The sequence below is a fragment of the Echinops telfairi genome, unplaced genomic scaffold (genome assembly GCF_000313985.2).
Source record: "Echinops telfairi isolate 266 unplaced genomic scaffold, ASM31398v2 ScPeMD7_7424;HRSCAF=8462, whole genome shotgun sequence".
NCBI classification, from domain to species: Eukaryota; Metazoa; Chordata; class Mammalia; order Afrosoricida; family Tenrecidae; genus Echinops; species Echinops telfairi.
Window position 1 is genome coordinate 65,326,374 of NW_022111324.1, and position 15,883 is coordinate 65,342,256.

The 15,883-nt window shown below is 36.9% G+C and overlaps 1 protein-coding gene across 1 annotated transcript in view; it reads left to right on the plus strand.

The window, feature by feature from the left end:
• Window positions 1–15,883, plus strand: part of SPATA17 (spermatogenesis associated 17) — a 285,944-nt gene that overhangs the window by 27,339 nt on the left and 242,722 nt on the right. The window contains exon 4 of the mRNA XM_004700147.2: window positions 14,349–14,399. Coding sequence (XP_004700204.1) covers window positions 14,349–14,399 — 51 coding nt within the window. The remainder of the gene's footprint in view (window positions 1–14,348; window positions 14,400–15,883) is intronic.

Here is a 15,883-nt window from a genome sequence, read left to right on the forward strand (position 1 = left end):
CCCCCCCTCAGGATTTTTGTGAATCAGAATGGACTTGATTGCAGTGGGTTTGCTTTTATGTATAATAGATACAAGCAGTACAGTTATTCTGGAACTGGAGAATCTCAACTGCTTTGAATCTTTGCCTGTTCTCTGTTATCACTTGAGCATGATTTGTAATCATCAGAGCATGATTGAAAGTCACTGATTTAATTTCCTTGTCTATGCCACCATTCAAACAGAAATCCAAGCTGGAGGAAGCCAGGAATCATCCTAGACTCTCCCCACCCCCCACCCCCCAAAACTCTCACTCCCTGTTTCCAACTCCCTGCCTCCTACTGGTCATTAAAATCTTTCACTTTCTTTCATAAAAGACTTTTTATTCTAATATAAACTTCATTTTACTCCCTTGCCTGAAGTCCTTTTCCCCACTGCATAAAGAATAAAGTTCAAACTCTTTTGCCTGATATATCAAGTCTTTAATAATCTGACATTTGCTTTTTATCTAGTCCCAATTTTATTACACCTGTATAAATATGCGTGGATCACATTAAGCCATTTACCATTATCCCAAAACACCATTTCTTCCCCTACTTGCATGGTTTTGCAAATGCTGTTCACTCTGCCTGGAATACCCTTCCTCACTCAAACCTCCCCCAAATTGCCCTGTATTAATACTTATCCTTCCAGATTTAGTTTTATGATGATTACCTTCCAGTGACTCCCACAAGCAGAAAATAGGGTTTAGGGAGACTTCAGACATGATGTGTACCTTGCTAATGCTTCACTCATACATCTTCATATGCCACTTTTATCACTGAGTTATAAAATGAATGATATTGTTTTTTAAAATCTTCATTTTACAACATTCCAGGAAAAAAAAGGACCTAGTGGCCAACTAAGTGAGGAGTCCTGGTGGCATAGTGGCCACAAGGTCAGCAATTCAAAACCTGCAGCCACTGTGTGGGGAAAAGATGAGGCTTTCTACTCCCATAAACAGATACAGTCTCAAAATCCCCCAGGGGCAGCTCTACCCAGTCCTACAGGGTTGCTGTGAGTTGGTATTGACTTGCTGGAAATATGTTAGAGTGTGAGTCAACTAAATATGGGAAGTGCTTTACAGTACTCTCCCTTCTAGAGACTCACAATGCAGAAGTGATAACAAATATACAAAAAATGTCATTTGATTCTTTCCATAAAATGAAATGAATAGGTATTGATATCCCGCTCTCTCTGCCTATATGTTCAATGCGGCTTCTTCGTGAAGTGATTATTCATCTCTATCAATTGATTTGTAAGATATAACCCTGATGTACACATTTCCTCATTTGAAGCCATGAAGTATTGCTTTGCTCTGCTCACACAATGGCTTCCTGATCCATGTACGAGTTCCTCATAAGCAAAATGGAGTATTTTGGAATGTCCGTTCTTCTTAAGGGCCATGATCCTTTTGCCATATTTTTTCAATCTGGATGATAAGTAAATAATTAGAGAAGATGGATTATATGAAGAAGAACGTGGCATTCAGGATTGGAGGAAGACATTAACAACTTGATATATGCAGATAATGCAACTTTGTTGAAAGTGAGGAGACTTGAAGCACTTGTTGATGAAGATCACGGCTTTCAGCCTTCAGTATGGATTACTATGCAATGTGAAGAAGACAAAAATCCTCCCAACTGGGCCAGTGGGTAACATCATGATAAATGGAGAAAAGGTTGACGTCAAGGCTTTTGTCTTGCGTGGTTCCACAATCACTGCTCATGGAAGCAGCAGTCAAGAGATCAAAAGACACATTGCATTAGGTAAATCTGCTTCACAAGACCTAAGTATTGAAAAGCAAAGATGTTACTTTGAGGACTAATGTGCATCTGACCTAAGACGTGGTTTTTTCAGTTGCTTCATATATAGGTGAAGTTTGCACATTGAAGAAGGAAGACTAAAGAAGACCTGATGCATTTGAATGGTGGTGCTGGAGAAAAATATTCAAAGCACCATGGACTGATAAAAGGACAAACCGTCTGTCTTGGAAGAAATAAGGTTAGAGTGTTCCTTAGAGGCAAAGATGGCAAGACTTTCTTACATACTTTGGACATATTCTAAGGAAAGGACATATTCTCAAGAAGGACATCATGTAAAGCGGAGGGGCATCTCAAAAGAGAAAGGCCCTCCATCAGATGGATTGCCACAATGGGTTCCTGCGGGGGAACAATTGTGAGGATTGTGCAGGACTGGGCAGTGTTACTCTGTGTGAATAAGGCTGCTGTGGGTTGAAACTGACTTGATGGCACCTAACAACAACAGCCATTGATTGTGTCCATTGTCCATAGATCCTGAGCCAATGGGACCTATGCCATGCCCAGGCTGGAGCTTTAAAAGGTCTTCTCGTTCTTTGACTCTTGCACAGGGATAGCACAGCGAAGCTCTGGGCTGCCCCTTTGAACCTCCCAGCTGGGAAGAAGAGACTCAGGCAATGCAGCAAGAGGGAGCCTTAGCTTATGTGTACTGTGAGTGAGAAACAAACCTCTTTTTGGCAAGCTACAGAGATCGTGGGATTTTTATCTCAGCAAAGCTGATTAGTGATTACAATGATAACACAAACAGGCATGTGTATTAGAAAGATTCTAAGAGGAGCACTTGGTGATGCTTGCCAAAACAAGTTGTGAACATTTCCGTTAGTGCTGATGTTAGGACACCTCCATGTGGTGATCTCCTATAAGGCCATGCTGCTGTGTCTCAGCAGGGACCTGGCACATCATCATAAGCACTCGACAAATGTTCACTAAGCCAAACTATGGAAGAGGAGTTTAGGTTAAGGTTCAGAGTTGCAAATAAAGGTTTAGTACCTTATTATACAACTGGATTAGTTTTTACCTGATTAAAAAAATGCATCTGAGCAGGAGAGCAGATGACGAAGAACAGAAGTTTGTGGGACACACTTGGTAGGACTTACAGAAAGGAATTATGTGGAAAATAAATATTTAATTGTAAAAGTATGTAATTACCTAGCGATTACATAGAAATAATTTGTTTGTGACACCCTAGCGCAGAAACTGGAGGAGAAAACTGTTAAGAAACTTGAAGGTGTCAACAGTCCCAGTTACAGCAAAGGGCAAACAGAAAGATGACTGTGAAACTAGAAGTCCTGAGAGCCCTTTAAAAGACCCTGTGTTTTATATGGAGTTCCTAGGTGGTGCAAACAGTTAACACATCTGTTGCAGACCAAAAGGTTTGTGGTTCTAATCCCTTCGGAGGTATCTAGGAAGAAAAGCCTGGTGAACTATTTCCAAAGATTCAGCCACTAAAACACCCCATGAAACACAATTATTTCTGCACACACTGAGCCTTCATGAGTTGCAATGGACTTGTCATGTTTTTCTAGAGACAGCCTTCCAGAAAGATATGATTGAACTGGTGTATTTCTGTTCAGATTTTCAATACTTTTCAAAATGAGACCACATAGATTATCCTATGTTTTATTGTCCTCCCTCAGGGGCTGCTGGGATGATGGCACAGTGGGGGACACTGTCAGAGGTGATGACCTGAAAGGACTGTTCGCACATTTTTTGTTCAGTTTTTCAGCAGAAATTCATTATTTTTTATAAAAACACCCCTGCAGTTAGTTATAACACCAAAAACATTTTTGTAGATCCTGCTTATATGCATCATCATACCTTAAGGCTAAAACTCTTAGTCTAATTGACTTTTTCCACTTTCTGATGTGCTCCAATGAGAGTTGTCATTATCTCCCGATTACAATGATGCTGCAAGTCACATTATTTTGTCCACACGCACTGCAAGCACTTGCTGTGGTTTTTGGTGCTGCTGCAGCTTTTATAGTCATTGATTTTACCAAATGTTCTGCTGTTTTAGCAACAGCATTGTGGTAATTAGTAGTCATGAACTATATCAATAACTTTTTTGAGAATGCAGCAGTAATTAAAGGAAAAGAAGTTACTCATACTATTATACTAATAAAGCTAATATTATACTAATAATACAGTCATATACTGTGGAGAGAGTTTATTAGCATTTATGTAATCTCAGAAATCACATTTCAGCAGTTTACAACTATATCAATATTATTCTATGACTAAAACTGACAATAAGCACTACTAAGGAATCCATTATCAGGTACAGGGGAACATGGGCGAAAGGAGCGAGCATTGACCCCATGAGTTATCACACTGGGTTATATTCAGTGACGTTATATCAATACTCTCATTAATGTTTTTTCTATTTTTTTTGAGCACTAGCAATTTCAGTTTAACCTGAGTGACTTCATCAGTATTAGTGTTCAACTTTTATACATTTTGTTATTCTTTAAATATAATTTTTATATCTTACTCTTACATAGCTTACATGATGGTTAATTTCAAATATGTTATTTTATATCTTATCTCAAATTCTAAGAGTAGGAAACTCTACAGGCAACTCAAATGAATGTTAACTACATATGAGTTATCATGAAAAAAAAGTATATAACTAATCATATTAGTTATAAGTAATCTACTAATAACGACTAATAGCGCAATGTAATGCTTTTAAATTATGATCAAAGAATACCATGCATATGGGAACCATGTCAGAGCCCTGGTGGCTCAGTGGCTGAAACTCGTAGCTGTGTGTGTGCAGGAGGAGGATGACACCGGCGTTTCCATACAGATGACCGGCATGGAATCCCTGTAAGACAGATTGCTCTGTCCTGCAGGGTCTCTGAATTGGAATGGAGATGATGGTAATGAGTTTTGTGGGAACCACATTAACCACCATTTGAATTCCAGTATTTTTGTTAGAATATGTTAACAATTGTAGAATATTTATTTAGAATATGTTAACAGCTTATGGAAGATAATTTTATAAAGTTAATTATGATTTAAAAATAGATGATCAATTTATAAACCCAGTTCTATATACAAAGAGGCCACAAAAGTTTGTGGAAAAAAGCTCATGTTTCAAAATATTGTTAAGAGTTTTACTGACCAAAAAAAAAAAAAAAAAAGAGAGTTTTATTGAGATGATTCACATAACATGTAATTTAATATTTTAACACATGGAGAGAAAATGTTTTGAGAAATGATGTACAAATGCGCTTTACACAATTGATGTGTGTATGGATTGGGATAACAGTTGTATGAGCCCCTAATAAAATGTTAAAAAAAAAAAACAAAAAAAAAACAACAAGATAGGAACCTGAATTTATAGGAATGAATGAGTCCCAGACACAATATAATATACAATATATAGTAATATAAAAAGTTGCTTATATATTCTCTAAAATTAAATTTTTATTAAAAAAGTTAACACTCTACAAGTTGCAATAACATTACAAGGTTTTATGTTATATGAAAAAAAAAAGAGTTTTGAAATCATCAGCACAATTAATTTTAGAACACATTCTTCTTTCTTGTACTCATTATTAGCTCCCCATTTTCCCTCAATCTCCCCTGCCATAACCATAGGAAACTATTAATCCAGTAGTATCTCTATAGATTAATTTATCCTGAATTTTATATGAAGAAAAACATTAAAAAAGTAAGAGCAAAAAAGAAAAACCCCAATATCAATAGCAAAATTAACCAGAGAAAAGTCTTAATTGACACAATAACAGAAAATAAGGAAAGCTAGAGTAAACTTAAAATGTGTAAGAAGAGAGAACAAATGGCAAGGCAGTACATTGCAAACTAAGTACATCGACATTAGCTTACTTTCCAAAGCACCCTGTCTGACCATAGAGCTAGTCACATCCCTGGGCAATGGCCAGAGGGGATGTGAATAGCCAGTCTTCCCCTCTTCTTGAAAAGCAAAGCTCCTCAAGAAGGGATCACAGAAGATGTGGGCGCTATATCACAGTGTGCTGAAGAAATTAGAAGGTGCCTGGCTAGCAGATAAAATAGCATCTGGGGTCTTCAAGGCTTGTTTCCTAAATCTACATGGAAGAAACACGCCATCATCAATTACTGAAGGATTGTAAGCCATATAATCCAAAATCAAAGGAGGGATTCGTACCAGAGCCTAAACTGTGAGAATCCAGTTTGCAGAAGGCTATGAATGACAGTGGGAGCCCAAGTTTCATTCACGGGAACTACATAGGAAATAAGCCTCCTCTGAGCTGCCTCTATCCATAACAGAGGGATGAGAGGAAAGAGGTTACCAAACAGAGTGCATTGGTGAGATGAGTATGGAATATCAAAGGAATAAAACTGCCTTGAACAGTTAAAACTTTGTCGGTCGATCCCCCTGCTGATACACTCTGGACTTGATCTGGTTTCCAACATGTTCTGTACTTTTTGTTTTATTAATTTGTTTGTTCACATTAGGATTTGTCTCAGAGGTTTGTGTCATTGGGGGTCATTGGTATATGAAAGCCAGTGTTTTTGATCCCATAGGGACAGCAAGTAGAATAAAAGTTTCAGTGGGGTGAGTAATAGAGAGGTGATGTCAAGGGGTCCAGGAAGGAAAAGAATATTTGGAAACTGATTGTTGTGGTAATTGTACTATACTGCTTGATGTAATTAAATTATGGAATTATATGACATATGAGGGAGTGCCCCCCCTCCTTCCTCCCCCCCAAAAAACGGGAAAAAATTCCCACGGCCAGAGCTTTTGTAGTAAACATTTTCCCCAGTAGGCGAGGATCAAGCAACTCCCTCTGAGTTAGTGCACCCAGTGGTGTCACCTGAGAAGGTTCTTGCTGGTCATAGCAAATTTTTTCATAAAAGCAGTTTCTCTAGAACCTCGGTTTTCTTTTGGTGATGGCTGATTTACGAGAAAAGCATGCAGCTGTGAAATTTTCTTTCTTGCTCAGACATAACGCTGCAGAAACTGTTGTGATGTTGAACACAGCTTACAAGGACAGCGCTATGGGAAAAAACCTGAATTGTATGAATGGTTTTCTCATTTCAAAACAGGTGAAATGAGATTGATGACAAACCTTGTTCTGGACGTCCGTCAACTTCCTGAACAGGAAAAAATGTTGACAAAATCCATCCACTTGTGCTTGAAGACTGATGACGGACCATTGAAGAGATGGGGACGTTTTCTGGACTATCTTGGAGCTAAGTTCAGTGAATTTTAATAGATGATTTGGGAATGAGAAGGCTCCCTGTGAAATTTGGCCCTCGGTTTCTGACTGATCAGCAAAAAGAGCATCAATTGAAAACGTGCCGTGCTTTGAAAGAACAGTTCCAAAGCGACCCAGACTTTTTCCCCAAGGTCATGACTGGTGACAAGACATGGTGTGTGGTAGTTACATACTTTGTTGTCAACTTGAGACTTACAGGTGAAGTGGTGGAGTGTAGCTTGTCAATCAGGTCATAGCTTGATGACCTCATTTGGAGGCTCTGAGGAGATAAACAGATCGCTGAAGCAGGACCCAGGCTCACTCCCTGGGTGACACTGCAGTGGACAAGAAACATGGAGCTACTCTAGTGCCCTGAACTGGAGGACCCACGTGGAGACCCCTGCCAGTGCTGAGATGCTTACGACACCACTGGATCCATAAGACTTCCCACCCACTGACCTGTGATCTTCCTGCATTTGGTGTCATTTCATGTGTTTCGTGAGTCTGAAGAGGACTTTATAGATTGGTATCAGACATATGAGCTAATATCGGATTTATGGACTTGATCTGGACTGGGCTGGAATGTTTTCTCAATATTCAATTGCTCTTGTATATAAAGCTGTCATATAGACACATTTGAGTGTCTATAAAGTTTGTTTCTCTAGTCTACCCAGACTAACACATGGTGCTATTCCTATGACCCTGAAAGCAAACATCAATCAAGCCATTCTCACCATCCTCACCTCACTCAAAAAAAGCTCATCGAGTGAAATCAAAGATCAGGACAATGCTCATTTATTTTTTGATGTGATAGGGATAGTGCATTTGGAGTTCATTCCATCAGTTTAGACTACTGTTATTCAAGCTTTCTATTTAGACATTCAGAAAAGATTGCATAACAGTGTGCAACAAAAAAGGCCTGACCTCACTCCATGCCACTTCTTTTGGTTTCCGTGAATGAAGAGGGCCATGAAAGGACTGCAATTTGACTGTATAGAAGAGGCGAAGAAAGAAACGAAAGAGGTGCTATCAACCATCCAAACAGATGGATTTGAAAAATGTTTCCAAGAATGGAATCACAGATTTGACCAATATATTAAGTGTAATGGGGACTATTTTGAAGATGAAAAGGTTGTTTTGTAAAAAAAAATTAAATACATAGCTTTGAAAGAAAATTCCAGGTTTTGGGGGGTAGTTCCTCTTATGTATTAACTCCCAATTAATAATATTTTTTTACAGAAAGTAAGGCTCAAGATATTTACACACTGCTTACCATTTTAGTGCTGCTGGCAAAATTTTAATAGTTGATTGAGTTTATAAGAAAGTAATAATGGAACAAAGTTTTATTAAACTTAAGGGGGGCAAAGAATGCCTTGTATAATCAAATTTCAGTGTATATTTTATACACACACACACACACACAATCTTACTGTTTCTAAAACTGATAATTGGTTAATATAGTTGGATCACAGACATGTTTATTCATCTTCACTTTATAAATGTTTCCTCTATGAGATAATTTTCAGCTCTTTTTATATTCATCTCTATAGTTTTTCTGAATTGGCCATAAGATAATAAGGCAATGCTTTTCACGCTTTAGTATCAGAACATAAAATTGAAACACAATATATTTTATAACTTAAAGGGTGTTAGATTTTAAGTAAACACCAGTTGCAGGGCAGCATAAGAGTTAAATTTATTAGTAAATAATTTTTAATTAAAATTTATGTTATTGTTTTCATTATAAGCATGAAATAGTTTTAGGTTTTGGTGCACCTACTTTAAAATAATATTTTACAATAACTGGGGGACTAATATGATTGACTTTTACTCTTTTTGTTTCTCTTTTTGAATCTGTTTCTCTAGTCTACCCATACTGACGCGTTCTCCTTATAAGATTAACTTCAGAACACACAATTTCACTAGTGGATATGTTTGTTTTTCCTATCTTATACTCATGATTTCATTCTTTCTCACTTAGTATTTCCAGAATTAGAGTGTGAGCTCTGTCTTCTTTTCCCATGAACTGCTTTCAGTCTTACACACCTGTCATCTTCATACATGTAGGCCATTCGGAACACTTCTACTAGATTAATTTGAAAAGTACTTCTTTTATCAAGTTCTTTCTTTTTTTAGGGAGCTCATCTGCCAACCCAAAGTTCAGTGGCTTGAAACCACCGCGTCATCAGTCTCAAGCCACAAGCAACTCTGGGAGAAAGATGCGGCAATCTACTGCCAAAAGATGTTCCCACATGCTTTGAAGCCCGGTGGGGTCATTCTACTCTGTCCTGTAGTGTCACCATGAGCAGGAACTGACTCATGACAATGGTTTGCTTTGTTCTTGTTGGTTGTTTTAAACTCAGACCCATAGTATCTTCTAATCACTTAAGTCCAGGACTGTTAAGTGGTCTGGTTAATGTAACTAATAAGCTGGAATGTTTTAAATCACTAAAGGAGAGAGAAGGAACCCGGTGGTGTTGTTTGGTAAGGATTGCACTGCAAACCACCATGTTGGCAGTTCAAACTCACCAGTTACTCAGTGGGAGAAATTGGGGTTATGTGCTCCTGCAAAGATTTGCAAAGCCTTAGAATCTCTACCTACGGTCACTCTGAGTTGGAATTGACTCATTGGCAGTGGGGAAGTAGAGAGAGAGGTGCAGTGGTTTAGTGCAAAGCTGCTAATCCCATCAGCCCCAAAATGTACAGACTTGGAAAACCTGTGGAGAGCTCTACACTGTATTTTAGGGTCATTAGGAGTTGGAATAGATTCTATGCCCACATTAGCTGTTGGTTAAGGGGGAGAGACCACGAAGGAACGCAAACCCTTAATCTTTTCATCAGAACCAGATGTCTTCTCCAACACAATTCCTGCTACTCCGCTGAGTTTTCATATTCATCCAACAACCCAATCTCAACTTTTATGGCCTCTATTTCATTTTACTCACTCTCTGGATCTTGTTTTCAACTAAAAATGTTCTACCCTTTAAAATCTTAAATTCAGGTTGTAAACTCCTCTCCTGAACGCCCTGCATGGCTCAAGTTCCCAATGACTAATCAATCAGAAAGGACACTATTTATAGATAATAAGTATGGTCACTGGTGAATCCACTGAATAGCTGTCCTGGCACAATTTCCACGTGGATATTGACCATTCACAAAATTCATTAGATATTTTTAAAAGAATTTATCTTCTAGGAAAACTTTCTAAAAATTCAGCTAGGTGATTTGATAAAAGCCATACTGTTAACAACGGATGAGTTAGAAATCAAATGTAATTTTTATTCCCAAAACACTTCCTGCTCCACTAGTATAAAAGAAGTGTAACTTCTCTTTTTCCTCCTATACCTGTTTCTTTTACCTCCCTCCCTCTTCCATTTCCTTTATTTTCTCAAAATAAACAAACTATTGGAGAATAACTAGAGTTTAGCACCATGTTTCTATTAAAACAAAAACCTTTATGCTTGATTTTTTAAATTCGCTATCTTTAGTTTTATCCATTAGTGTAGACTTGGTATCTCAATGGTGATGTAATAGAAATTAATCCCTAGAAGGGAAATATTTTCGAATTTGCCTGCTGAGAAGTTGCATCAATTTATTCATCTTTTTTTTGTAGTAACAATTAACTACAATTAACAATTAACAATGAACTACAATCTGCTTTGCTATAAAATTCCATGGGGTGGAGAAGAAAGCTAAAAAACTTTGTGACATAAAAAAAATAAATAAATTAATTTTAAAAAAAAAACAACAACTTTGTGACATAATTTTAAAAAAAGAACAAAAAATGATAAAAAAAGCTCTAATGGGAATTGTGCTGCCACTATTGAGGTGCCTGAAAGGATAAGTAGTATTATAATCATTCTCAGAGTGGGCACACTAAAGACTTTGATAAAATCTTATGAAAAGTACGAGTGTTAAAATACATTTCCAACACTAATAAGCTCACTGTTATGCAGACACCTGAAGAACTGGGTGGTGCCTGGCTACCATTACTGAATGTGTTGCTCAAAGATTCTTGATCAAAAGAGGGACAATGCATAAACAAATTTCAAATTCTTGGGGAATATTTACTTTGTGGAACAATTGAGGTTGGATGAACCCCTGAACCTATTTCTCTGAGGTAATCTTTAAATCTTAAACCAAAAATATCATCAGCTGTCTTCTGAAAACCAAACCATAGTTAGCTTAACTAATTAAAGAATGTCTGCCTTCACACTTAATTTTAGCCACAGTCTTAGAAAAAATAGTTCTTATGACATGGTCCTGCTTACTAGCTAACCCTCACGAAGACATCATGAAAGATATGGCTACTATAGCAAAGTATGGTAAAGAAACAGAGATGCCTCACTGTTAGAAAGAATAGCATGTGGGATTTTAAAGGCTTGTCTTCAAACAAGCAGCCATCTAAGTGAGTCATCAATTAAGTCCACATGGAAGAAGCATTGTGTGATACAAGGATTGTAAATAATAAAATTCAAATCCAAAGGAGGGAATGATATAATTACATCAGAACTAAAATTGTGAACACCCAGTCTGCAGAATGCTTTGGATGACAGTGGAAGCCCCAAATCCATTTTCAGGATCCCCACGTGTATTAACCCTACAGTAAATCCTCTCTGAACAGAGACCAGGGATGTGAACAGCCTTGCTATCAGACAGCAAAGTCTATTATGGCATATGTAGTTAGATTAAAAGGTAATTAATACTTTTTCATCTGATCTCCCTTTTGACCAATTTTAAGGTTGTTACAGTTTCTAAAATTTACCACTTTCATTGTTGTTGGTATTTTATGCTTGTTTGTTTCCTGTTTTTGTATTGTATGATTTTCTGTATATGAAATCCAGGACAGGTAGATCTATAGAGACAGTAAATGGATTGATAATTGTCTAGGGGCATGGCAGGGCAGCATTGGGGGTGGGGTGGGGAGGGGGATTGAGAGCTAATAACAAATCCTATGAGAAGAAAATGTTCTGAAATTGTGATAATGATTGTACAAATCTTCTTAATTTGAGTAATATCATTAAATTGCATGATATATGAAGTATATGCCAATAAAACGGTTTTTAAAAAAGAAGGTCTGTCTTGAGCTCTTTTAAAGAACTATCTGTAATAATTGACAGCAGCAACTCAGAAAGGTCAGTTAGGAAACTTATGGGCTATGACTTTATATTCATGACGGAGGAACAGTTTGGCTAAGGCAGATGAGATGGTCCCACAACATGAGACTAGTCAGTGGCCCTGCGTTGTCTATGCAAAAATGGTTCAGTTGCTATGTGCTCTACTGGTAGGTTTCAATAATGAAAATAAATAAATAAAATAGTGATAACAAACCAACAACAAAAGTCTCTGTTAGACAACTTATGAAAACACACAGATCACATTTATACATGTTTTTTATACACTTTCAAAAGTGTCTGGGCTGCAGCATGGAGAATAAAAATTAAAATGTTATATCAATAAGTATTTCCCATGTAAATATGGTAGAATCAAAGTGGTTTCTCAGCTTTAGGAACAGAATTGAGAATTCTAAGGCCCCAAAGCTATAGCTCTCTCTTTTCTTGGTACAAAATGACATTTAGCCTTTTCACATTTTGAAATTTTACTTATATTTTAAATCACATACTTTCAGCCACAAATGATCCCTTTCAGAATGCCCATCTACTATGCCCCAAGAACTTTAAACACTTTATGTTATTTTTGTTTTCAACAAGTCTTAGGCCATATGTAACATTCCATATTATATTTTTTTAAATGGAAATCATTTAAGTCCTGCCCCCACAGATGCAAGAGCCAGGGCAGGAATGGAACTCGGGGTGGGGGGTGAGGACTGAGGGTGTGTGTGTGTGTGTGTGTGTGTGTGTGTGTGTAAAGCTCATACACACTCTATTGCTAGCTAAACAGTGATGAAGATACAAAGAAAAAACATCCACCTTTTTCTGAACCAAATTTTTTCTAGTGTGTAACTGCCAGTACATACTTCATCATAAGCATACAATGGCATTGTCCAACTCACAATGATATGAAGAAATGGAAGATTAATGTAAATGTTTTCAATGCACCTCAAAGGCTGGGAGTTATGTCTTGCTTGAGATGATGAAGAAAGAATTTAAAATGAAGTAACATCATTGTGTTCATTTGTAAATAACATATTGCAGCCAACTGTTTCTTAATTGCTCAGACTGTTGATAAATAATCCAATCCTGCTGCTCTCCACAGACAATTTGCTTTGGATCAGACCAGGCAATTCAAACAACACTAATTAGAATGAGCCCCTTTTATATTAACTCCTCTGTTTATCATGGGGAAGAGAACCCCTATATATAAGCTTAGGCTTTTTCTCTGATTTTGTCTGAAACACAACACCCAATACCTCGACTGAAGATGTATTGCTGGAATGAATTTTGGCTGAATAAAAATGGATACAAATGACTGTGGTGTTGCAATAAACCTTGCATGCATTTTGTTGCTTTTACTGTTTATTGTGTTGTTATAAATTATGTTAATTTTATATTTTAAATTAAAAGATAGAACAGATGTGGAAGCTTTTCTTAAAGCAGTATTTTCACTGAAATAAGCCGGGCTGCTAAATGGTTGTTTGCCATAGCAGAAATTTCTATTTTAATAGATGAATGCATATTTTCTAGAAAGAAACCAAGACCCCAGGAAGTCTTTACTCTAGCAGAGGATTTGCTGTAACATGATATCATTGTTTTTATGATTTTATGGAGTTAAAATGAATATTAAATGAAACAAAATTTCCAAGGATTACTCATGAGGCAGCTAAGTACATAACATTTTGTACAGATGGTTGGAAGGCACAATTTTGCTCCATCACTGCATCCATATCCTTGAACGATTTCAACTGAAGACAGCATTTCTTTGAATTTTTCATTAAACCAGACATCTTGAAATATGAATTCCTTTTATGTTTCTGTGAGTTTGGGCTATGAGAACCCCAGTGAATAAATCATACAATACTACGTGTCACCAGCACTTGTGAATATTTCTGCTTTGTTATTCTATTCTCAGTAGAGCACCATTGATTATCAAACTCAGCGGAGAGCATTTTATGGTCATATATCTCCATTAGCTCCTAGTTTGACTACCATAGAGTTTTCTGGGTAAGCCTTCATTATGCATTAGGAAGCCTATCTCTTCAATACAAAGTTTGATTTCATTTTTTTCTAAGCCTAGAACTCTTATAATGTATTATGTATAAAGATTCTTATCTTTTATATGTAAAAATAGGCTATACTGTCTTTGTGTAACTGAAATGTATGCCATCTTTTTTTTTCTTGATTCACAGATAGCATATTATACTATGAAGATGAATCTCTACAATACAATGGCTGTCAGGGTAAATATTTCTTCACTTGTTAAACAAATGAAAAGTCAATTGTGCCCTGAACTTGGTTTTAATAGAATGAGCAAACCAGAATAATGTAAATTTGATTGATATGCTAATGGTAAAGAGAGAAAGGGTACACAGTTAAAAAGTGAGTTATACAAAATAATCTTGGCAGTATTAAAAATTGGAGTAAAATGTAAAATATGTAATTATACTTATGTTTTAGAATATAAAATGTCTCTGAGTCATAACTAGAGAAAGAGTAAGTATTAATGAGGCAATGTATTAGTTTCTATATGTCATAAAGAATATTGTGATAAATAGATGAACATGCTCTGGAATAGAAGATTTCTGGCCAATATAAATCAATTAGAAATTAGTCATATGATTTAACAGTAATAAAATCAGCTTCCAGCTTAGAAGTTAGTTTCTTTCATTTCTTTGTTCATTTTTTCTGTTTTACTTCTCTAACAAATTTGAATTTAATGATTATGGAGCTTCAACTTGGGTGTCACACAGAATTTAGGAATGAGCATCACAAAAAGATCATTACTTGTATTTGCAAATAGATGCTAGTATCTTAATTGCTAAACTATTAGCAATGAGATATAAAGTGATATTTACTTATGGCCTTAAATCATATGGTACCTGTGGCAGTTACATAATCTCCTGTCAACTTGAGTGCAGGGGTGGAGTCTAGCCTGTCAATCAGGTCATAGCCAATCATGTCTCTGTGTGCTTTGGCCTTCTCCTGTGGATTGTGGGAACTCCTGTCTTCCTCCCAGGAGGCAGGACAGTCTCCTTCCTTGCCTTCCCTTTTCTGCTGTTGAGACACTCAGAGAGCTGTAGAAGACCCATAGAGACCCATGCCAGTGTGGAGATGCTTCCACTGCCACTGGATCTACAAGACCTTCTATCCACTGGCTTGTGATTTGCCTGCATTCAACATCATTGTGTATGCTGCATGAGTCTAAAGAGAAATTTATGGACTGGTATTGGACGTATCAACTAATATCAGACTTATAGACTTGATCCAGACAGGACAAGGATGTTTTCTCAATATATAATTGCTCTTTTATCTAAAGATCTTTGTTCTACAGATATGAGTGTCTATGAATGTGTTTCTCTAGTCAACCCACAATAACACATTATGGTACCGAGCATGGGGTACTAGAGAAACAAAGCAGAAAGATGGAGAGTGGATGCTTGTTTGACCCCTGCCTCCTGGTAGTTCTTTGGCTAGCCAGAGAGAGGTCAGATATGGCCATGCAGTTTACTGGTTTGTTTTCTGGAAAGAATATGGGAAGTTAAAGTTTTGATTATTTTGTTTGGTTGTTATCTTTGGTTACTCCTGTTTGAAATGGCAAAAATGAATGATGTACATTTTGACCTCAAGGTGGGAAATCACCCCTTGAATTTTCTCAGAGACCATGTTGCTTAGTGAAATGGCTGACAGAAGGTAAAATGGTTGATAGAAGGCCCTGGCTTGATGC